Source organism: Papilio xuthus, unplaced genomic scaffold (genome assembly GCF_000836235.2).
Source record: "Papilio xuthus unplaced genomic scaffold, Pxut_1.1 DF824655.1, whole genome shotgun sequence".
Lineage (NCBI taxonomy): Eukaryota > Metazoa > Arthropoda > Insecta > Lepidoptera > Papilionidae > Papilio > Papilio xuthus.
Window position 1 is genome coordinate 135,992 of NW_013533994.1, and position 25,716 is coordinate 161,707.

Below are 25,716 nucleotides of genomic sequence, written 5' to 3' on the forward strand. Positions count from 1 at the left end.
GTAGTTATAGCGTTATACGCTATAACGTTTTATTAACATTATTATGTGCGAAAAATGTCAAAATAAAAGGGAAGGTAAGGCAAATGGATAACAAAAAAGAAAAGAATTATTAGTATAATTGTTTTTTTTTAAATAATTTGAATACTTTTTGGACATTTACATAAACATTTAATAATTTACAATGATTATTTATAGTGACATGACATGACACATCATACTGATGGCTAAGGCTACTCTAGTCTATTTGCAACTTGTAAACCAATAACTCGTAGGTGCTATGACAATTTAATCTAGACAACTAAATTGTTGCGTGCGGCCTAACGCCAACAAGCGCTTCTTTAATACTAAGAGTGTATGCATGATTTATGTTATATAATAAATAATTTATTTAGGACATTTATACACAGATGCCTAGGCTTCAAATATAAAACATTCATTTTTCATTCACTCCGAATGAACGAAAACCATTATAAAACTTATTAAAATATTGACCATTATTTTGTAAGCATCGATAAAATGCACATTTGGAAAATAATGCATTTGGGAACATCTCGATCATTCAGTCTGTGGTGATGATTTTGGAAAATGATTACTTACAGTAACAAATAAACATTTAAAGTCTGTTAAAACCAGTCGCTCACATATTTTACAAAGATATGTTGAAGTATTCTAAAGCATACATAATAGCTATGACTCTAAATACTTATAACTATGTAGACCTCAAATGCAAATACTTTTTTAAAATTTACATGATATGAATATGTCATTAACCTCTGTTACAATAGTTAAAAGTAGTTGAATACCTAGTGTGACATTACATTACTTTGATTTCTTTTAATACATGGATTTAATAATTTCCTTTACAATAGTTTTATAACCAAATAATACATTGCTTAAAGAAATTTTGCAATCTCTGAATTGGACTACAGTTTACATAATATTTAAGTCGAATTATTTTCGTCTATGAGATAAAGAGACAAGTTGGAATGTGGTATAAGATGGAAATCATGCATATCGCACTCCAGTTGCAATGTATAAATATAAAATTAATTATCTTTTATTCTGCATTTTAACTATTCGTTTCTTCACTACTATCATACATTTTATATACATTTAAAGTTAGATAGATTTATGAAATTAATTTTTGGGATAATTTATAATTACTTTTGATGTTGCATAGCACATGCGACCGGCGACAAGGCGCGGCCGCTGCATGTGCGCTATCACAGAGTAATGACATAAACGTGGGACTCAGCGAGCCCCCGATTGCCCCAGGCCCGTACTCGTGCGTATAACTTACTTAATATTAATACTAGGCGTTATAACACGTGGAATAACAACTCGTTACATGGCGCTATGATCGGCACATCTTACGCTAACAACCGACACGCATCTTGTGTCGTTACTTTATCAGTCCTCGGCTCAACATACTGCTACATCTTTGTACATAAGGATTGACACGTCGTTCGCCGGGCGAACCATCCGCACTCGATACCGACGAAGTCCCACCGCTAGTCTGCCGTGGATTCGCTCCCGATGTCATTAACGCTGGGTTGCAATGGAATGTGTATAATATTTCGAATATTGCGCATTTATACGGTGAGCCCTTCAGTACGCGCGGGTGGCGGCAAGGAGGCGAGTGGGTGAGGGTGCGGGTGATGCGGTGCGGGCGGCGAGGGTTGCGCGGAGGGCGGCTGCAGCGGCGCATGCGCACCCGGCGAGCGGTAGTGGTCACCGTCGTCGCGCATCTGTCGACTGCGCTCAGCGAGCTCGCGGCCGCGCTCCGCCAACTCGCGCATCGCCGCCTGCCGCTCGTCGCCGCCCTCCAGCGAGGGTGGCCTCTCTAGAGGGGATGCGGCGCCCGGCCGCCCACCGCCGAACGCGCCGAACCCGAGCAACCCGGGGAACTTGCCGGCGACGCCGTTCTGCCCGGCACTTTGCTGAATCACTGATATCTCGTTCAGCTGTGAAAAATTACGTCATTAAAAATTGATTTTCTCAAAGAAAGACTCACTTAAGTTTCATATTCATTCCATTCAATGGAACGAGGTAAAAAGTTAAATGTACCTTCTGCTGCATGCCATTGAGGAAGGGCGCGTGAAGGTAAGGGTAGAATAGGTCCGGGCGACGCAGCAGGTCGTGCGGCTCGGCCAGCGGGCGCGGTGGCAGCTCCAGCGACATTCGCCGTCCGCGCCGCGACGCACCGCCGCTCCACATGTGTGTGCCCATGTGCACCTGCACCACACAAACACGTATACATATACTCGCTGTTCATATTCCAATCAGCTTCAACGTTATTTAATGTAATTACATACATTAGCGGAATCGTGGAAAAAAATAACAAAGATTAAAAAAAATCCTGAATACTTTTTTATTCAATCGAAGTGTACCTTAAGATTTCCTTTGGTAGTGAAGGCCTTCTGGCAGACAGCACAGCGGAAGGGTTTATCTCCCGTGTGAGTGCGCATGTGTATCTGCAGCGCTGACGACGACGAGAAGTTCTTGCGGCACACGCCGCACAGGTGCTTCGACGAAGCGGATGACGGAGGGTGTGTTGGCGTGCTCGACACTGTCAATGTACATATTGCTGGTCATTTTCACTGTATCACACGTATACAAAATATATTCCCATTCTGATCGGAAGACAGAAGTACCAAAACTTATTTCTGTCCTCCAAATGTTTTGATTTTTCATAAAGGAGTTACGACTTTAGAAACTCAGGGCAATTATACTTGACTAAGTCAAAGCAATAGTTCCAAATGTAGGACTGAGTGTATGCGCCGAACTTTACTTGGTTAAACTGTTTACTTAATTCCCGGCCACATCAACACTATTGACAGCTGTTAATAACCAGAGTACATAGCGATAAGTAGTCTTTAACTTAACTTACATATATAACATTCTTTGACTAATAAAATGTGTTGACAGAAGATACTTATGATCCCGTGTTTTTTAAAGTGTTTTTCTCTTAGTAAGTATTGCAGCTGCCAATTCCGTCAACAAACATAACAACAAGACAATTTATAGTTTTTAATTTAAACTTTTTTATTCACATGACACCCTCTTTAATTACTGAAGTATAATTAAATGAAACGTGGCAATCGAGCGGTCCTGAGTATGGCGGCTATAGCATGACAGATTAACTAGATTAAGGTTTGCGTTGATACTTATTCCATGTTTGTAAGCGCATGAAGCCACAAACAATTCATTTAATTAGACACTTGCATTTTCATATGTCAGTTAAACAGGTCCTTAAATTCAATAAAATGCCTTAGTAGTTTTAAGTTTGGTCTTACCCGTAGGCCGTTTGGGCAGCGGAGGCATGTCGATGGGCGGGGCGTGCGTCATGGGCGGCGGCGGGTGCGCGGGCGGGGATCTCTTGAGGTCCATCTTGTCGGGCGACGAGCGTCTATCCGGACTGGGGTCCCGAGTGTCTTCGTTAGGTCCCCCAGGCCCGTTGCTGCCTTTGTCGAAGCCGGGTGGCATGTCGCGAATTTTGTGCGTCAGCATGTGTTGCTTCATGTTACCCTGCAGAAGATTAAGAATTAAATGAATACAAAGTTTTTAATTTTATAATTGTGTATAATATCTGTATGTAATGTAACTGCTGTACTATGCTTCTCATACCTAGTAGTATATTTGCTTTAAATGATTAATAATATTCATATACCAGTCACAACATAGTAGTAAAGGAATAACAGTACAGTTTGTTTTATTTAAGAAATAATGTAGTTTGGTTTTATTCTAATTGTATATCATATATCTAACGTGTACTATGCACTTTGTAGTTTCTAAGCCCTAAATGGATTAAACAGTTACGAGTATGGGCGGCGGAACAATAGAGATACGAATGAGTGTATTGATTCTAGAATTATGTTTACAAATCGTCTATAGATTAGATGTGTACTGTATTGAGCACCGCCCACGTCCGATCTGTTCGGTGTAAGTGTGTGAGTTCACGCGCAGGCGTCACTCTCGCATACCGGGTAGACGAAGGCGTTCCAGAGGTCCAAAGCAGTGGCGTGCGGTGGGCGGGGTGGGCGCGCGCGCCGTCCGCACTGGCAACCGCCGCCACTGCTCTGGAACCACAAAAACGCGAAAGCTTAACACACGCGCCACGCACCACGCGCACAACATACATAGCATGCGGTGTTTGTGTTCGGCGGTATATCAACTGTTAACAATATGTCACATAAAAATAGTTCCAATTATTGATTTATTAACTGGACAACAGTAATTCGATTATAAATTTAATTATACGTATTGTTAATATAAAATATATATATATTTTATTATAAAAATAAATCGATGTAAGATTGTTCAATTCTAGAATACCACACAATTATAAAAATCAAGTATTATATACACGAATCATTAATAATTTTTGAAGGGAGAATTCGAAATTTAGTTTTTACAAAACCTATTACATAACTACCATGAAAGTTCTCAAACGGTTAAATTGATGGTACATAATTAGCTGACTAAATTTGTGAGTTATAGATAAGACTGGTGATTTATTAATATTACAGCCGAGGTCATAACTAAAGCTTTACTGGGACACTGGAAGTGCGATATCTGTTAAGTAGGCGATTCGTATGCGTTGTCGATGTTTTTATTTTTATTACCATACATAGTTTACGCAATATTAAAAACATATATTTGTCAATATTATGATATATGAGTACAAGCTAAAAAAAATGTTCAAATTGAAAAACAATAAGTTTTTTGACTTAGCAAATTAATAGACACATAATAGATGCAAGTTGTTTTTAGAAGCAATTTTGAATGATGACCTTTAACTGTGTGTAGAATAACTAGATAGATGCAAGACAGCTCTGAAGATCAGCTGAAGGAAGCCATAGAGTACAGACATTTCATAAACAATCGAAATAGCATAGACTGATTATCTTTTTGGAAAGTAGACATGATACGTTTATAGTTTCCAGTTAATTTGCATTATAGTATAGCGTTATTAATTTAGATAATTTCTCAATAAGTTGTAGCTAAATTAAGGTTTTAATATTTTTTAAAGGACAATACTTTAAAAGGCTATGTAATTATTACCGTTTAACATTCTATAAAATTAATTTTGCGAAAAAACAATCGAGGTGCGAAACGAATTAAATTTTATGTAATTCAAAATGTATTATATAAATTTTACGTTCGTTTAAATTTTTAAATAAGGCCAGTACGATCTCAGTTCTTTGGTTCAAATTGCAACTTATCGAAAATGATTATTGCCTTGTGTGTTGCCATTTGTAAAGTTTTTGCTTTTTTTATTTTTATCACAACCTTATTATAAGTTAATAATGTGTCATGAATTTTAATTCATTGGATATATAATTGAGAAAAATTAAATTAAATTGCCTTTTTTGTCGTTAATTTACAAATAGCGTTTTATTTTTACGCACAAAGTTCTATAAATAGCACTTAAAAGCTTTATTTGTTGATAACAATTTGATAAATTAAAAACAATTTAATGACATAAACACATACAGGTATAAATTTATAAGAAAAGTATTGCAAAAACTTATTCGGAAATGGCGAGTGTCCTTTGCCCTAACATATACATGACAACAATACTGTCCATCCGATTAATTACTATATAAATTGAAGAACAATAAGTATTAGTTGTCTGCATCTTTCACTCCTTAAATACAGGTTAAGGAGCCATGGCGCTATCGATGTTGTGTGAGTATACAATAAAGAATTTATTATTTTTTAATATTATAAAAATATAGTTTTCGCTTAACTGGCAAGTATATTGAAACATTTCACTCTATACTTAAAAAAAATCGGCTTACAATAATTTAAATTTAACAATCTTACGAATATTATTCCAATGTTTAGATGGATGGATGTTTGTTATAGGAAGATTGAAAGAACACATTGGCTAATAATTAAGTTTTTTTAAAACCGCGCGGACGGAGTCACGGACAATAGCTAGTATTTTATAAAAAGCTGATTCATACTAAATAGTATGAAAGCAACTAGTCAGCGTATCTTTACGTGTGAACATATTTAAAGGTAGGCATCTGAAACAGGTTTCGATGGGACTTATTTCTCGCTAAGCTTCGATGCGCTTGTTCTTTGGCCGTTTTAAATGTTTGCATTTTAATGCGATTCATTCGAAATGCTTTATATCGAGTTATAATGAATATAGTTTAACTAAATTATGGAAAAATAATCAAGTTGTTTCTTTAGATAAAACTTTAAGTAGCAGTGAAAGTAAAATTGATGTATTTCCATTGCTAATAATAGATAACCTCTCTATGGTCACGTTATTGAAATATTAATGAGGTGGTCACAAAAATAACTAAACATATAAATTAAATTAATATAAAATGATTTAATATACACCGGTGTAGGTCGTCGCGTCCAATTGTTGTCAATTTAAAAATATAGCGAAGGAATTTTTAATTTTAAACTTACTAATATAATACCTAAATGCGAATGTTTACATAGAATGTATGTTATCACGTACTTCCAGAACTGAACGGATCAGGACGAAATTTTTAACAACAATAGATTACAGCCTAGCGTTTAGGTTAAATAAGTTTATTAATTTAACCCTAAACAGACGGAGTCGCGGGCGATAGCTAGTATTTTATAAATGTTAGTGAGAAAAATTTTCAACATTTAGCGAGCCGCTAATGAGCACGAGTATGTGACATACAAAAGACAATTGAAAGCTACATATCTTTGCTTAACATTTATCTGCTGGTTTATAAAGACGTATGAACACCTTTCTGTGTATACGCAATAAATTAGACTTGTATTATTCGTATACTAGCAGTCGCCGGCGACTCCGTTCGCGCGGAATTAAAAAAAACATAATTAGTAGCCTATGTATTCTTCCAGACTGCGTGCTATATGTATACCAAATATCATCGAGATCCGTTCAGCCGTTCTGGTGATACTTTCAAACAAACATCCATCCATTCATCCATCCATCCATCCAAACATTCGCATTTACAATATTAGTATAATAAGTTGTCTATTGAGTGAAACTAAATTCAGAAGTCAATAAACTATTGGAATTGCTCACATTTTGTCGTTTGAACTTTAGTGGCCGGCGTTGTTGTACTCGTGTTGTACGTATATTGTATATTTAAATGCGGCTGTAACTGTGTTGACTGTGCTACAAGGTCTTACACACTATTCTTACATAAATATACTGTTTTTGTACACTTAAATTATACAATAAAACTTCTATCCATCCTGTTGTTTTGTACAATTATGTTAAAGAGTAAAACCTTGATCCAGTGGTAGATTTAGGTATACCTATTATAAAACTTCGTAAAGTAACTCTTCGTATAATTATCTTACTAATATAATCATCATCATCATCATCATCATCAGCTCACTATACGTCCCCACCGAGGGGCACGGAGCCTACCCTAAGTTGAGGGTGATTAGGCCATAGTCAACCACGCTGGCCAAGTGCGGGTTGGTTGACTTCACACATATCTTTGAATTTCTTCTCAGATATGTGCAGGTTGCATCACGATGTTTTCCTTCACCGTAAGAACGTCGGATAAATGTACATATGTAAATCGGAAATCGAAAAAACACATTGGTACATGGCGGGATTCGAACCCAGGACCTGCAAATTGCAAGTCAAGGGCTTGACCACTGAGCCACCGACGCTCCACTAATATAATATATGCGAATATTTAGATGGATGAATGATTGTTTGGAAGATATCTCCGGAACGGCTCAGTTGATTTTGATGAAATTTAGCACACATGTAGATCATAGTCTGGAATAAGACATAGGATACTTTTAGACTTTATTAGTTAGAATTCTATGGTGCGGTGACGTGCTTTCGTTACAAAGTCCAGTGTCAGAATGAATAGTGAGGGGACATAAACGTCGACATTTTAGTAAGGATAGTGTTGTGTCAATACACTGGCACATTTTAGGATTTTCTTTCTAACACTACTTGTTAATTTTTTTTTAAATCCGCGCGTACGGAGGTACAGCTATTTATACATAAGTCATAAGTTTTAAGATACTCCGAATAAATCAACAGGGCAAATAAGAGTTCCAGAGTCGTCTTTGATGAGGCGAGTGGTTGCTGCGACTCTATGTATCTTCAAATGAATATATATATTTTTAATAAATTAATCTACTATATACTTCCAATAATTTATTAGTACTATAATTTCTAATTCAGTTTGTTACAATTTTTTGAAACGTTTTTTTGTTTTAAACGCGATATCTTCCAGTTAATCAATTTATGAAGAGAATTGCCCCTTCGAATGTGTACTCGCTAAATACTAATAGATATAACATATAGAATCAGAATATATCTAGGTTGTAGTACCTTTCTAAAATGATGTACTATAATAGTATGAAGCAATGTTACGTACGTTCCGAGTAGATATAAAATGTTTATTGACCTCTCTCCTTTGTAAGATGAAGGGTGTAATTAAGTAGATAAGGATAAGCACGACATGAACACCTACCAAAGTTATAAATATGTGCAAAGTTAAGCTTAAGAGAGTATTCGCACGGGCGATTTTAACGCATTAAAACTCGGCGTTGGGGGTTCTCGAACGTTAAAATTTAAAATCACTCTTGTTTCTTTCATCCAGTGCTTAATATGCAACAATGAGATACAAAAACATCGCGTTTTAAAAAGCGCTGCATGAGTACATAGAAACGCATTTGTACTTTTTGAACGGTTTTTTGACGCGCGTTAAAATAGCGACCGTGCGAATGTGAGCTTAGACTTAGGTTGTAGCACATCCTATGGTTAATAAGTTACGTTACTAACATTATAATATTGTTACGTTATATCTATATGTATGTATTTCTTGTCCATTACCTTGTAACGACTTAATCATATCTTTTAAATCCATTAAAAATTTTATAATAACATTAAAAGTTATGTAAAATTTTAACGACAATTTATGTATTTTGATATTATTTGTTTTAAAACTTTAATCTCAGAAGCTAATTTAATGTAATGCATTTGCTTAATATTTTAAGAATTATTGTGTCATTATGAAATTAAACTTTATGATATTTTTGTATAATTCTTCGAATACTTTCTCTCGACCGGGCCGGTAAAGTTCACGTTAAAATAACAAGTGGAAACTTAAATTATAAGACGTTAAAGTGGACATACGACACGCATTGCTTGAGTGATTTGTGAGTTATTTAGACTTTTAGGTCAGTGCGTATGTAAATCGGAGATATGTAGATATCGACTTATTTGTAATTAAATGACGGCCTACACCCACGAAGCTTAATTAAACAAAAGTACGACGCGAGGTAACAGAAATTACTTTAAACTTCAAAACGGCGCCGTCGTAAATAATGTGTATTTTATTGATAAGACCGCACGGACACTTTCAGAAACATACGAAAAATGTTACTTTGTCGAGCATAAATAATTTTTTTATGACGCGAGGCGTAGGTAAAGGCTCAAGGATTTATAAGCAATAAATATTTTACGACATGAATTAATATTCCGATCGTTTTGTGTGACGTTGTTTTTATGAGTTATCATTTTAGTGGCGCGGAGATGGACCGAAGCTCGGCGCACCGGCGCACGGCGACTGTGCTGCCCTCTGCCCGCTGCCCGCTCATTATAAAACTCGAATCATCATAAAAATAAAAACACTCTTTTAACAACGTTTATTTATTGAATATAACATTGAATTAATTTCCTTAAGTAGAGCTCGAATTGCTTTATTATTTAAATATAAATTATGATTATAAGTAGCGGCGTTCTTCGCGCTCGTTTATGGTCAAAGTAATTCTTTTATTTTAATGCCAAAATATATTTTGGTTGTACTATAAAAATGCGTACTTTAATGTTACTATCTTATCTTCTTCCATCTTGCTAATATTATGCGAATGTTTGCACGAATGGATGGATGGATGTTTGTTAAAAGGTATCCCTAGAACAGCTACATGGATCACGCTGAAATTTAGAATAGATGGAGAACCTAGTCTGGAAGAACACAAAGGCTACTAAGTTGTTTCTTTAATTCCGCGCGGACGGAGTCGCGGCGGACAGCTAGTAACTATATTAAAAAGTAAACTGAACCTTGCAATACAGGAATATTTCTTAATTAAAAAGAAACAATCAGACGACTTTTGGTAGTATTTAAATATATTAATATAAATTAATCATATTAAGAGGGCTACTGTATTACTGCTCATTTTTGAATCGAAATTCCAATCTAATTTAACATGCCATTTGTGACAATAGCTATTTAGTGAATTTTGTGTTAAAAATCAAATAATTTGGCAAGAGTCACCTACACGATTCGAACAAAAATAAATTAATTATCGACGTGACCTTAGAAAAATAATCAACATGTCTTTTAAACACGATAACAATGACAATTATTTCTACACATTATTTCGTCTCGAAAAAAAAATTACTCCGATTACGTGATTACATGAATACAACAGAACTTTATAAAATTATTTTTATATATCCAACTTAATGAACGGTAAATAAGCTATATCTAATTATAGCGGCGTTTTATATAGCCATTAAAGCTAAATAAAAAGCTAGAAATCTAGCTAAATAGATAGATAAATATCTATCTCTTATCATATCTATGTGGAAGTTAAGCTTTATTACGAAATTCATGACGTTCTCGTCCGAAATATCATTAATAAGAAATGTAATGGTTGCCTCATACCAACAAACCACATTTGTGTAAAATTACAACCTCGATATACCGAGATTTACAACCTAGATTTACCGGGAAGGTCTTGAGTAAGTTTTTGAGAGAAGTTGATTAAATCACAAGTACGACGCCTACAAGTTTGCAAAGTTGGTCGTCAATTAGTGTGTAAGTCGACGGTGGCTTGGATGTGCCGCTGGAAGACAACGGCTGAACTAATGCGACGCGGATGGGGGTACAGGCCGGGGGAAGAGGGGGCGCGTCGACTGGAGACTTGTAATTACTGCTTGCAAAATTAATGCACTGAAACTTGGATGAAATGAAACCAGAGCATGAAGTTAGCTGCAGAGCGCTGAGCGCTGCCAAGTCGCTGCATTCTCTGCTCGCTGCTGCCCGCGTTGCCGGTGAACTTGTGACTTAGACGTGATGTCGTTTGATTTAAGTCGCGAGATGTCGCTCCGAGAATTACCGCTCTAATATAGTGTTATAAACAACGCTACGTAATGTTGTTTATAGCCGTTATATACTGCTATCTTGTTCGTTTATCTTGTTAATATTTCACGTTTTTATTTCATCGTTTATCGCCAATTACAATGGCGCAGTCGTTGCGGTCGAAGCGAGTGTGACAATTAGATGGAACGTCATTAAAGTGTAGCGATGTGTCGCTATTTGTGTAACAATAAAGTAAAAACTGGCGACGCGCCAACACTTTCAATCGCAGCCACGCAGCAAGGTGCGCGCCTCGCTATGACATACCGATATCGACGCACGGTGCGCGTTAAGTCCTTTAATTAAATCATGGTTTCTACTCTGAACAATATAACATATGGTATTTTATCTATCCAATGCAAGGACCAACGAGAATATTTATACTATTCAATATACAATTTATGAAATGCAACATACCTTTGTGGAGAATCCTCGGTCGCAGACTGTGCACTTAAAGGGCCGCTCTTTGGTGTGGCTGCGGTAATGGATCTCGAGCGCGGAGTTGCAGGCGAATGTCTTGTAGCAGATGTTACACGTCGTGTTGCCGCGCACTGCATACAAATAAATCCACTGTTCAATGTCACTATTACTGTCCGAACTCGCGGAGTGTCTCATGGAAGCGGTGATTAGGGCATTATCTTGATAAGAGCATGTAATTGAGTACTTTCAGCGTGTTATCGAGCGCCCGGCGAGACGGTTATTGCTAGTTTGTATTAAAAGGATATATCAGGGAGGGACGGATGGTCGGTCGACCGGGGCGGACGTGCTGACAACATCCCGCTATCGCATACCTGCGGGAGGGAACGCGAGGCCAAGCGGGCTGAAGGGCGATCCGCCGAGAGCTCCGAGCGCGGCGAGGGGCGTAGGGTGCGCGGGGTGCGCGATGTGCGCGAGGTGGTCATGTGGCGAGGCCGGCGGCGAGCGCTGCGCGGCCCGCGGCGAGCACAGCGACTGCGACAGCGACAGCGACGAAGGCGAGGCCGAGGGCGAGGGCGATGGCGGCGACGCGCGCGCGCTGCGCCCGCTCTCCGAACCTGTCGCCGATGGGAGGGAAGCCGTTGTTGTGATGGTTTTTACTTCGCATTCGGACGCCGAGGCGCAGACGGAGAGCGGCGAAGTTCGACGATCCTTCATGTCTGAGTCGTCGTCGAACTCCCGCGCATGAGGCGCGCGCGCGTCCCGGCCGCTCTCGTCGTCGGTTCCGCGGGAGTCCGCCCGTCGGTCGCCGGGAGTGGATGGAGTGGGAAAAAGGGGGGGTGGGAAAGGTCGGTACGGTAGAAACTCTGCAGTGTCAGAAGAATTGCTGAATTGAGGAAAATAGTTAACTTCGATAGTGCGCGCCTGTTCATAAGGGATATTACCTCGTTCACTGGTATGAAGTCTAATATGGTGATGTAATATCGTAGGGTCTGAAAATCTTTTGTGACAGACTGGGCACTGGTGCAACATTTGTGACGGAGGCTTTATACGATGTACGCCCATGTGAGTTTTTAAATTTCCTTTGGTTGTGAAAGCGCGACCGCAGAGTTTGCATCGGAACGGACGCTCGCCGGTGTGCGTGCGATAGTGCATTTGTAAGGCACTTTTGCACGAGAGGACTCTATGACACACTATGCATTCGTTTGGATCGGATACCTTATTATCTATGTTATCGACTAATTGTTGCAATTTAGAAGTTTCAGAAGTTTTCGTAATTTCTATCAAACTTTCCCATGAGTTGTCGTTGCTTCCCGGTCGCGGCAGTAATGAATTGTAGAATATGGGATCGCGAGATAAATCGGGTTCGACAATGCCGTGAGGTACATTGTGAAAAGGTGTAATACTACCGGAGGAGACACTGCTCGGAGGGGAATGAGGGAACAAGGGAAACGAAGGAAAAGTACGTAGTCCCGTAGCTATTGAAATTGGTCCAGATATCGGTGAATTCTTACTTGAGAGATTTTCCGGCTGATCTGGATCGGGCTTGACGTGCGGGCTTTCCCTGCCGATCTGGTCTTCGTTGCTGTACTTTGAGTCCATGCTGCAATCATCGTACGGGGACGTTGACGGGTATCGGTCTTGTTCCGCATCTTGACCAGCTTCATTTTCTTCGGGTTCTCGCTTTGGGGACACTCGATCGTTGTCCTCGTAACTCGACTCGCGCTGACAATCGTCGTCTTGCGGTTCCGATTTGAATATGTCGGGCGCACGGGGTGGGCTCGACGCTGAAGGTTTGCTGAGATCGGCCGGAGCATCTTGTTCTTCTCGCATTGCGAACAGTGGATGCGGGGGTAAAGGTTTGTCGCCTAGCGGGCGCGGCGGCAGTAAGTCGTGGTGCGGTGGTCTATATAACGGCAAGCTTGGCGGAAAAGGTGCTGGTGCACCCGGAGGGAATTGAAGTGGATGGGGTGGCATTCCGGGAATCGGCCCCGGCGACAGCTGTGCTAATAGCGGAGGATGGTACTTATCCAAATGTTCCGGTATCGGATTAGGATTCATTTTCACATGCGGAAATTTCGCAGTATGTCTTTGGAAATGAACTTTTAAATTGCCTTTGGTTGTAAATCGAGATCCACAAACGTTACATTTAAATGGTCTTTCACCTGTATGCGATCGAATGTGGATTTGCAGCGCAGAGTCACTGCCGAAAACCTTCCCGCAGTACCGGCATCGATGTTTGAAGAAAGGTTCGTTTCGCCCTCCAGATTTTCCGTCGTACGGCGACATCTTTCCGGATTTCCGGAAAGCGAGCTCGTCGGCGAGGTTGTTGGCTAGCAGGCCTTGAGATGCGTTGTCGAGAACTTCTTGCGCTCGCTTTTGTAGCATTTCAAGAGTATTTGGCTCATTTAAGGATGGCGGTGGATCGTTGTTCGTAATGATCGAAGACGCTAACGATGACGATATGGAGCTATAGGGCGGATGAGTCATCATTGGCGGCGACGAGGTCGGGAGCTTGGGAACGGTGATCGGTTCCGGTCTAGGCGTAAGGTGACCATGGGTTGACGGCAAGGTTTGGCTCGTAGGGGGAGTGGGTACGGGGGAGGGCTCCCGCGGCGGACGCGGCGGCGACGGCGAGGGGGCCGGCGGAGCAGGTGTGGCGGGCTCAGGCTCGTGGGGCGGTGGGCTCGGGCGCTGCTCATCTTTCCGTCGCGTTAGTGACAGTTGGTTCTGTAGTTGACGTATCAGTTGCAGTTGAAACACTTGTTGGTGCTGCAGTGTAAACAATGTACTCTGCAGAACGGCAAGTTCGTGCAATGCCGCTTCATTATCTGCATTATTTGCCATCGCGGTCGCGGCGAATTGAGCGACGGCTACTTTCGTGTTCTGTAAGGCTTCGAGCGTTACATGACCGGCCACCGGGAAAGGCAGTCCTACGGGCGGGACGTCGGCCTCCGGTACTTCCGCTTCACCGTCATCGAGGCTGTTATTATTTTCAGCGTCTTGGCGATGCCTTCGTACTTGCTCTAACCGTTTATTAGGCCCGTCCATCTCCTCATCGCCCGAAACGACCATTTCTTCGGGATCGGAGTGCATTCTCTCCTCGCCCATTTGAATTGCCTTCGCATCGCAAAGTCTTTTGTGATACAGGAATTCATGTAGATTCTCGAATTGTTCCTGGCAGCGCGGGCACATGTGTGCTTCGGGTTGATGTCTCGCCTCCTCGGGTAAGACATTGTTAATTTCCTCCTCTGAACAAGAGCCGGAGCTTTCACCTGGAACAATGCAATACTTTGTTATGAGCTGGAAGATGCGTTTCATTTTGTATATTATTATTAGTTTTGTGTATAGTGTTGATCTGTATTTAAATATGTGTTTAAGTGTATCCCTATCTATGAAAATATGGTAATATAACAGGATGAATGATAAAGAAGATCTTTTTTACTACATTGTACATAATGCAAATCTTTCATTTACTATGATGGTATTGGATCTCAACGTAAGAACATTGTTATGACTGCATGATTTAAGCTAAGATACGTTCGAAATACTAGTGACTTTGCGTAAGTAATTGAAGCGATCAGTTTAAAATCTAATTGGATTTCGAATTATCAGTTAACGAATAAGTTTGAAGAATCGCCACTTATAAGAATTTTTTCCCATAAATAATTGAGGAACAATAATAATTGTTTTTATCAATCGTGAACGACCTAAAAATATTTGGATTAGTGTAAAATTCAACAAGTTGTTGTAATATACAATAATTAAAAAACATATATTTTTATTATTAAATTTATGTCATATATAATTTTGGATTCTTTCGGGCATCTAGACGTTAATTAATTAATGCTTTATATTATACAGTAATATAGTATTTGCTACTCAACAACAGATGTCGCTAGTTGTCGGTTATCGAATGTGCGGAATGATTCACGTTTCTATATTTAAAACAAACGTTTTTATGCTGAATTCTGAGATAACTATGACATTGTGTATCATTTAATTTCCTATTCTCAATATAATAGTTATACATAGCAGCATCAAATAATAGTTGGCATGAAATTTTCAATTCAAAACAACAATATGACTTTTTCTCTATGGAAACAAGTAAACTAAAAAAATATGATGTTGGGACTTTCAAAAGTAGAGTGAATAGGCAGTTACTAAGCTAGCGCGTACCATCTTTCGACCAAATCTCCACTAACACCGGGTGGGATCGTGTTCAAGCGCTAGCTTATAAAACGTAAAAAAAAAACAAAAGCGATCAGTTCTTTTGCCTATCGAATTGAATTAAATAAAATAAGCACTCAAGTTTTTTAATATTGCTAAGGTAGACAGAGACAGTATACGCTATTGGCGTTTCTAGTGAGCTTATTAGGTACGCGACGTGACAAGGGATATGCTTGTCACATTAAATTGAGCACAAACGTTAGTAAGTGATTTTTGTACGTGTTAAAAGATATTTTATTATACGTTGTTTTTTTGTTATAAAAATGAATAAACATTCAAATCAAGTTATGAACAACAACATCGAAATATAATATTTAAATGAAATAATGAGTTTTATAGTAACGAATTACGAGGGAAATTAATTTAGTTAAATTAATTAAAATAATTGATTTTAGAACCGAATTACCTCAAAAAAGAAAAAAAAACATTGAAATGACTATTAGTAGTGTTTTTTTTTAATGTGAATTAATCATAACAAGAGGGCTAGTATTTTTCTGTTCATTTTTCGAATCGAAAGTTCAATCTAATTAAACATGCCATTTATAACAATAGCTATTTACTGAATTTTATGTTAAAAATCAAATCATTTGGCAAGAGTCACCTACACGATTTGAACAAAAATAAATTAATTATCGATGTTACCTTAGAATTATAATCAACATGTCTTTTAAACTCGATAACAATGACAATTATATCTATAAATTATTTCGTTTCGAAAAAAAAATACACTGATTACGAGTTTACATAGATACAAGAAATTTTATAAAATTACTTTTATACATCTAACTATATAAACGGTAAGCGATTAATAAATAAGCTATCTAATTAAAGCGGCGATGTAAATAGCCATTACTGTTTTAGTTATTTCTGGAAGATATTTTGATACGATGAGAAAGATATCCGCTAAGCATTTCAAATATATCGATATTGTTTTTTTGTAAACCTCTATACACGCGTACAATATTTTAATTAATATCTCCCTATCCTTGAAAAAAGAAATATAATAAACAGACCGATAATTACACTTATGTTTATTTGTATCAAAACACGAGACAGAATGATAACTTTACCTATGTATATTTATCATTAATAAGATTCAGATTATTAGTACTAAAAAGTAGCATAAATGCTTAGAAACTTAGGAATTAAACGTACAAATTTGACGTGTCATTGTACTGTCTGGTAATTGTTATATAATCTTTATCTTCCATCATTGCAGTTCTTTATTCAATTTCATATTTATGCAAAGATAATAGGTTAGTATATTTTAATAATTAATTAAACCTTTGCTCCATTTAAGTAACTAATTAAATGATCCGACGCATTCTTTAAAACATCAATTAAAGGAAACAGGTGTGGGAGTTTGTAAATGTTATATTGTTTTTGAATGAGTAATAATTTTGATACTAGAGGGCGCTGGCGTCGTGCGGATATGAGCATACCGCATTAATAGATGTGCGGTCTTATTCGTATGAAAGTTTTTTTTAAGTCTTTCCGGTCGTTGCGGCCCGGACAACTACTAAGACGTAACCGCATTTTTCTATGGAAAAACGCTTTTTTTATCTAAACTCCAGATATGGCGCCGATACCATAATTACATATAGATTTGCCGTCATTTTTCACTCCCGAGAAATGGCACTTTTAACTTGGAATTAAAATATAGTAAACAAAGAAAAAGAAAACATATAAGCAACTTACTAATAAATAAATAAACTATTTGCCGCCTGCGACTCCGTCCGCTTAATAATAAAAGAAAAACTTAGTAACTAACCTATGTGTTCGTCCAGACACATGTGTGCCAAATTTCAACATGATTCATTGAATCCTTCTAGAGATACCTTCTAACCAACATTCATTCATACATCACATCTGTCGCATTTTCTAGTAAGATAAAATAAAAAAGCAAAAGCATTTTATACTTGGCAACATTCAAGTATAAAATGGCAACTTGGCAACATTCTACAATTGATTGCCTATGGTAAATATTGTAAACAATACAATATCTACCCATTATTTGTTATGAGAAATACTAAAAAGTTTTAACCATAAAGAAAATGATGAGACTTTTATAGTAAAAGATCGAATAATCGATTATAAACAATTCTAGTAGTAATATCAATGACTATTCAATTTTGCCGCGTTTCTAAGTAACATTAAAATGTATTCCGTTGCTGTTATCATTGTTCGTAGAAATTATAAGCTCTTTGTTTGTGTTTCAAGAACACCTGTCAATACTATAATTATTTGTTCTTTTAATTATTTTTTTTCGTCAATAATGGCATATGACAAATAAAATAACATCAACAAAATTTGTCTTCTATTGCTTTGAAATAAATATTTGTAACTTTATATATACGTTATGTTCATTATAAATGAATTGGTATATAAGTCTTGAATATATAATCGATTATTTATTTCTTTAATAAATGAAAAGGTCATATAATTCTACCGTAGTCACTTGAGTAGATCCTTAAAAATAATAATATTAAAAAAATATATTTTAACCGTAATTCGATGGTGTTCAGTGTGACGAACAACTAATTAAAAAAAATCAATTAAACAACTAATTTTTTGCTACAAAAAAATTCGTCGAATTAAGGGTTAATACATCTAAAAATTATTAAAATTGATGGTTACGTGTTTGGAAACTTGAATACCTATAGGATAATTATTCCAACAAATTATATAGAGTATAGAAATTGTATAGTAATCACAATAAAGTTTCATTTACTAGAGTTAAAAATCATTATTCATCCATGAAAAAAGTTGCTTACGTTAAACGATTTGTTAAGGAAATTATTAACTTCATTTGGAATTATATCAAAAATCCAAAGACGTTTAATTTCCATATAATTTCATGAGTTAATATACATTAGGTAGGTTATTTAATAGCTCGAATAAATGTTTGTAGTTTTTATTTCGCGCAATAATTTACTAACTATTAAATATCGTACAAGAAAACCGCGATATCATGTGTAGGCAACTAATAGAATGCGAACAATCGCTTTTTGCCGCTGTTTTTGTTAAATGAACTTCATAGGAAATTACTTGTACTGTTTCTACATATATTGGGATTTTAATATTAAATCTTTTACTTATTTTTTAGAGATTCTATAAAGACACCTTGAATGGAGTCATAGAATAAATATTTATAACACACTAACAGTTGTCCGTGACTTCTTCCGCGCGGAATTGAAATAAACTTAGGTATAAATATAGCCTATGCCACTAGGCGATAGTGTAGCTGCCCAATAGTAAAGATTTTTCAAATCAGTTCAATAGTTTTGAAGCCTATACAATGCTAACAATCAAAACTTTCCTCTTTATAATTGTATAGATGAATCTATAATTTTTTTAGAAAAATTATCTACAATTTTGAACTTATTTATTTTCTTATCTGTGAAGAGTACCAAAGTATTAAAGAGTTTATCCTTAGGCGAGTGCATATAAAGCGTGGACAAACTTTCTTATGATCTCGAAAGCCGTTCAGCATGCTCGATAAGGTAACTTGAAAACATTTAAATGGACACCAGATAAATATAATCTTATTTAATCGAACAATTAAAGAAAAATCGATTTTATTTAATCCGATTATCAGATGATAATATGAATGAGGCACTGATAGCCTAAATGTTAAAGGTACGGATTTCCGATCACGTGTCGAAAGTTCGAATTTCGAATTAAAAAAAAATTGTTGTTACTAAAATTTATTTCATATTGAAGAATAAAATTTTGATACAAGCACTACGAATGCAATAAGAATAATAAAAACTATCATAATTACGTTTCGGTTATGCCAACAACAAGCCGCAGAAGATCATTATTTTTAATTGCGTATTAATAAGAGTAATTGTGTTTTTTATACGCATGTTAATATTATTATGGCGGCATTACTGAAAATGCGGTCGAATGTTTTGTAAAAACATTGGTATGATGTGTTTACGTGAATATTATTAAAATAATTGACATAAATATGATTAATTAATAAATCAAACAATAGATGGCGCTAACAAGCGTAATATGTATAAATTATGAGAAATAATATTTTAAACAGCAATCTTACTAACATTATAAAAGCGAATGTTTAGATGGATAGACGTATTTTTTTTAGAAGATATCTCCAAAACGGCTTCATAGATTTTTCTGAAAAGCATTTAATACAAAGTCTGGAAGAATAAAAGTTTTTTTTTTATCTAACGTAATTTGTAAAATTATAATAATTAAATAAGTTATAAAGTAATTCATTTAACAAATTTTATATCAATTTTCTTTTGTAGAGTATTTTTATCATGAAAATATAAATGTTTTTTTACTTACGTTAATAAATGAGGAAATTTAAAATTGTATTTAAAAAAAATGTTAACAAATGTCATTAGTTTTAATAAATATCAGACAATGATGAATTCATTTTATTCGACTTTTTATTCATTGTTACTAACAGTTACATACCGAAATAGATATAAGATAATCATTTTGTATTTACACAAGTATTTTGACATTCATCGTGTTTCATTCATTATTTTCAAATAATACTGGAGTTAACCAAGTTATTTGCCTAGATTTTTCAGACGTAGAATATAATGACACTGGCATATTGTGTTTACTAAACTATTATATTAAATTCATAGTATAGGAAATCTATTTAACCTTTGATATGGGTACACAACTAATTATCTATTGTTATAATTCAAAGATCGTTGCTGTATGTTTTATTTCGTCATATTAGAATATTAAACAATTTACTGACAAAACGTTCACTGACAATAACTAAAAATTTAATAAAAAGTAAAAAAATTGAAGATTTTTTTTTAATTTAAATGGAATTAAACTTTAAATTTCTATACAAAAAATAGAATATAATAGTTAGTTATTAATTTCACTAACTAAATTACTTTAAGTTCTTTCGTATTTGACATTTTAATAATAAACAAACGAAAAGAACAAACGAATAAGGTTTTTCAAATATAATATCTAGATGTGGCCAAATAAAAGTCAACCGTTTAATAGGCAATATAATTATAAATTCAAGTTTAAAAATGATTTTATCATAATCTTTAGGCTTTTCCTTAGTATTCGAAATACTAACAACTACTATATTAAAATATGTTTTTCTTAGACTTCAAAGTGTATTAACTTATATATTATATTAATTTTGTTTTCTTTCGTGTAATTATTTAAATTCTTTAGGTCTTTGAAATAAACTTAACTGGCCACAAAATCGTATTGATTGGTTTATTAAATTTAAATGTAAACTTTCAAGCGTGGACCTTCTATTAGGAATGTTGAATGAAATCTTACTAAACTCTTGTTTCACAACGAACTTATCTTTATGATATTATAATTCGGTTATTAAAAAAGTCAATAACACGAAACGTATAAATTTTCTTTATCGCTATGAATTTTTCGACTTTCACCATAAGATTTTTAACGGTCGAACGCTGGGCGATATCTTTATTTTGAACTAGCGTATTTAAAAGTAAAATTTGTTTAGAATTATGTTTGTACCTTTTTATAATACTTTTGTTGTTTACATCGTAACAAATCTTCGTGGACAAAGCCTCTGCTATAATCTGAGATAATGTTTCGGTAAGGACAAGACGTATCATTTGTGACTAGCTACCGTTTCCTTTAAATATTTAGCCCAGAAGGATTATCTATGTTTGTCGCGTTACCACTGTGTAAGCGGCAAACTCAAAAAGCTCTGCGGCCGGCGGAATGTATGCAAAAAAAGTTTTTGCAATTCGAATCCCTTGTACAAGAGTAACAATACTATACAGAGTATTTGTCAATTTTCGGACCAGTGTGCGCTTTTTTTTGGTTTAAAAATATACAGATAATATCGTGTCTTTGATAACATCGTTCATTACATATTTTTAGATTTCCAAAAAATGTGTACAATAATTTTTATTTTGTTAACTCAGTTTAGGATTTAAGCAAGATACTTGTGTATATAGAGATCTTTTATATTTCGAGATATAAGTACAATTTACCTACTTTAATTACTAGACTTTCAAAATAGATAAAGTAAATTCGACTCCTACTAAAACGATGGAGACATCAGAGAACAAGTTTGAGTACCTGGTACCAAATATAATTATAAAAAGTTGTTGAAATCAAGTTGTTTCTTTAGTACGCATATTATCTCTATTTAGTTCTTTCTTATCATTAAATATAAATGCTATTAAAATATTTCAATACATTAAAAAGTCAGCAATTAATCCACTTACAGAAATTCTAAAGTTAAACATCAATACGGCCATTATTATTCATCATTCAAGGTAAATGGACGCAATATGCATAGATACCAATATTTCATTTTCCGTACGAAATAGAACCGGATTGTGTTTGATAGTTTTCGTTATTTTAATTTATCTTGGAAATATAGAGAACAAACATTTACTACACTGATTTTATAATTATTGATTTATACGTTTTTAAACAGCAAATCTTAATTCGCTTAGACTTTAATTAATATTTACGTAAAAGGTATGATCTAAAACCAATTGTATACGTATAAATGCAAAGAAAAACAATGCGATTGAAAGAAAAATTATTGTATTTGGTACTACGAAATTAATTTTGGAAATCGAATCCCATAACATAACATCCATATAACCACTGGACTTAAAGGGTCATATCGTATATTACAAATGTTAACAATTTTGTTCCAATGTGTATTAAAGATTTGGTAGATGGTTAACCGTGGGTTTCTGAGACCAAAATCCTTACTTAAAACACATTGTTATCTCCATTTTGTCAAAGGTAATGACAGAATATGATTTATTCAGAGATTTCAGTCTCAGAAACTCAAGGTAAGTATTTTTGATTACGTAAGTAGCAATAACAGATTAAGATTCCTTCTGCAAATAACGTTAAGTTAGAAATCGAGGACAAAAGTAATAGCTATGGTTACCCCTGTTGATAATCACTAACAAGTTTTTAAATGATTGTTGTTCAGGTCTTTATTTCAAACAATAACTAAATGTTTCATGAAAATGACGTGGACGGGTTTCAATAGTAAGAATAGATAAAATGCCGCTTAAGAAATTTATAGATCAGTCGTAAAAGAGCGGAGCACAAGATTAATAAAATTTGACGGCACGTCATTCTGTAATATAAAGCCACTTAAGGCCTTTATCAAAATGTGTCAAATAGACGAAAAAAAAACCGGTCGAACGAATACCGACTCTATTTCGAGAACGATTCGTTTCATAATAGTTACGTGTTTATTTTAAGTTTATTTATTCTAGTAGACGATAAATATCATACTTAAATAAACATACTCAGCTAAGATTAAAAATTGAATTAAATATTTATTTTTATAATAAATATTAATGGATGAGTATTATAATATTTATGTTCATATAAGTATATAATCAACTCTAACTGGTTTGTATCAAATATGGGTGGACATTTTTGATAAATTTTTCGTTTTAAATAGTGTTCAGTGTCAAACAAACAAACAAATTATTCCTTGTATTTAAAAATAAAATAAATGTTTCGTTAAAGAATCAAACCAAGAATACTTGAAATACTTATTCTAAAAAGACGATCCTTATAATTACTAAGCCCATGGGGTTATGAGTAAAATAAGTTAATTTACAATGCATTTTTCATATAAACATGTTTTCCTTAATCATTGGACAGATTAAGAAAGAATGTTTTAGGGACACTGAAAAATATTGTGCTCGAAACATTAATAAAATTTTTTTTAGATACAACGAAAGTTTTTGCTTACTATGAATAGAATTTTTACTTCCTACAAATATAAATGTGCCGCCATGATATTTTTTTTATAAATATATTAACATAAAACATAAGCATAATTTGATATAATGAAGTATATGTTATATAAAAAAAATATAGAGCAAGGGAATTTACAGGCAACAAATTTATTTCATTTGCTACACGAGTCGGCATATATTTGCATGTTATTTTGAGGCGCAACTAATAAAAACCCGCATATTAAATAATCTAGGTATGTTCATGTTTTACAGAGGAAAAGACCCTGATATCCCCTCCCCTTCCGCCCATCGCTTAAGGCTGCCAACCAGCGGGATATCTGATATGAAAAGTATATGTAGAATAGCCTTATTGAGAAAACAAGTTAATTTATTTATCATCTATTAGTCCCTAAACAAAATAGGCAATATATGTTTGAGCTTTTATATATAATGAGCTCATTAAATAAAATAAGTATATAAAGTTGGCTGCAATAATTTCATAAACAAGTATTATATACATTTTTTATTTAATCATTGGAAAAAATTACGTGGGTACTAGCATAATATTTTATTATTACTTATGCCCTTCAAATAAAAATATCCATTTATTTTAAATAGAAATGCATGTCATTATACTGCTATAAAATAAATTTTATTCATTAAATGACATTGGAAACGACGAAAAAATTGTTTTAAAGGTGTAAAAAATGTCAGTATTACAACTTCCGTCATCAATTAAAACGATTTAACTATTGTTTCAGAATAACACAACATTAAGTACACAGGTAACTTATCGCCCTTGGATTCTTTTTCTTTTTAAGCATTTTTTTTTAAATTTACGGATTTATAGTTTTTTTTTAAATAGCTTCAAGCTATCGCCCAAGACTTCGTCTGCGTTGACGATGAAATTTAAAGAATAACAAACTAAATCTATCTGACTTTCATCCTCTGAATTATTTTTTAAAATCTTTTTTTTTTTCACTTTTCAAGTTAGAATAACTTTTGGCGAATAGCTTATCTCCTGATTTAGACTTTTAGGTGATAAATTTGAAATTAAAAAAATATAGAAGTAAACCTTTTTTTAAAATATCTCTCAGTTGCAACATACTATTGCATAGTTTTTAGGCAAAGAAAACAAAAGTCACGAAGTCGAAGCAAACGTTAGTTAAAGTTGTAGAATTTCCATTCATTATTTTATTACGAGCACAGCTTTATATTTCACGTTTTTTTTCATCATTAAAACTTAAAAAAAAAGTATTACTTACGGCGTCAAATATTCCATAAAAATAATATTGGCCCTAATATTTTTTGAAAGCCAATGAAATACTCAGTTGCTTTCAAAAGCTTACTAGGAAAAGCTCAGCAAGCTACCTTCAGATAGAACGATCAAACTTTGTTTTGACACGACGTTGTTTTGTCACCGGAATAAATAAGATTTTATAGGAACACCTGGATGCGGCCGCGCCGCTCCGCACCGGCTACGGCTACTCGACGAAAGCTCGAATAATTTAAGCGCGGAAATTCACTGCACTGTTTACTCACCGCGTCGTGGGCGAATTTTAGTGCTCACTTTTTGATGTATTGCAAACTTTACTGTGGCGAACTGAATCATCGCGAGAGGGTGCCGGTGCCGGGTGTTCCGGCAGCGGCCGCGGGCTAAGTCACGGCAGAGTCGGTGTCGAGTGTGGAGTGGTGTACGAGGTGACGGAGTGATGAGTACCGATGGAGACGCGGCGCACGGTGGCGGGCTTGACGCGCGGCATGACTGCGGCGCGGCGGGCTCACCGCCGGCGCATGGCAGCTCGGGCGTCAGGAGGGCGCTCACTCGCGGCACTGTGCCGTAAGGCCGGGCGCGACTCGTTCTATCGCGGGTTGCGAGCGTGCTACGACGGCCGCACCACTCGCCATCCGAAGCGGGACTGAGCGCGAGCGGCGAGCGGCGGGCGGCGGGCGGCGGCCGCGCGCGCACCGGTCCTCGGTTATGACAGAGAGGCGGGGCCGCGCCCGGCTCATAAATCAAACTTCGCCCATTCGCACGCGCCTGCCCGGACCCCCTCCTCCATATTCCATATTCGGGGCGGAGCATATTTTCATAATCATAACGCCTCATATTCATAAGTGACATGTGGCCTCGCGGCCGCGGCGGTGGGCGGCGCTGTCGCTCGCTAGATGGCGGCTCCGCAGCCCGCGCTGCCCGCCAC

The 25,716-nt window shown here is 35.8% G+C and overlaps 1 protein-coding gene across 5 annotated transcripts; it reads right to left on the bottom strand.

Annotated features, from left to right (window-relative positions):
• Nucleotides 1-127: 127 nt before the first annotated feature.
• On the bottom strand, nucleotides 128-25,414 carry LOC106127580 (homeotic protein spalt-major). 5 transcript variants are annotated; one of them, XM_013325696.1, is made up of 9 exons: nucleotides 25,236-25,414; nucleotides 13,076-14,836; nucleotides 11,936-12,178; nucleotides 11,562-11,695; nucleotides 3,984-4,079; nucleotides 3,297-3,528; nucleotides 2,391-2,569; nucleotides 2,068-2,235; nucleotides 128-1,964 (listed from the first exon to the last, which is right to left on the bottom strand). In XM_013325696.1, exons 1-9 carry the CDS (start codon nucleotides 25,276-25,278, stop codon nucleotides 1,593-1,595), a joined length of 3,228 nt encoding a protein of 1,075 aa, XP_013181150.1. In that variant the 5' UTR covers nucleotides 25,279-25,414; the 3' UTR covers nucleotides 128-1,592. The 5 variants fall into 5 exon arrangements, with proteins under 5 accessions (XP_013181150.1, XP_013181149.1, XP_013181151.1 ...); XM_013325695.1 differs by lacking the exon at nucleotides 25,236-25,414 and adding an exon at nucleotides 25,058-25,220; XM_013325697.1 differs by lacking the exons at nucleotides 3,984-4,079; nucleotides 25,236-25,414 and adding an exon at nucleotides 25,058-25,220.
• Nucleotides 25,415-25,716: the final 302 nt, after the last annotated feature.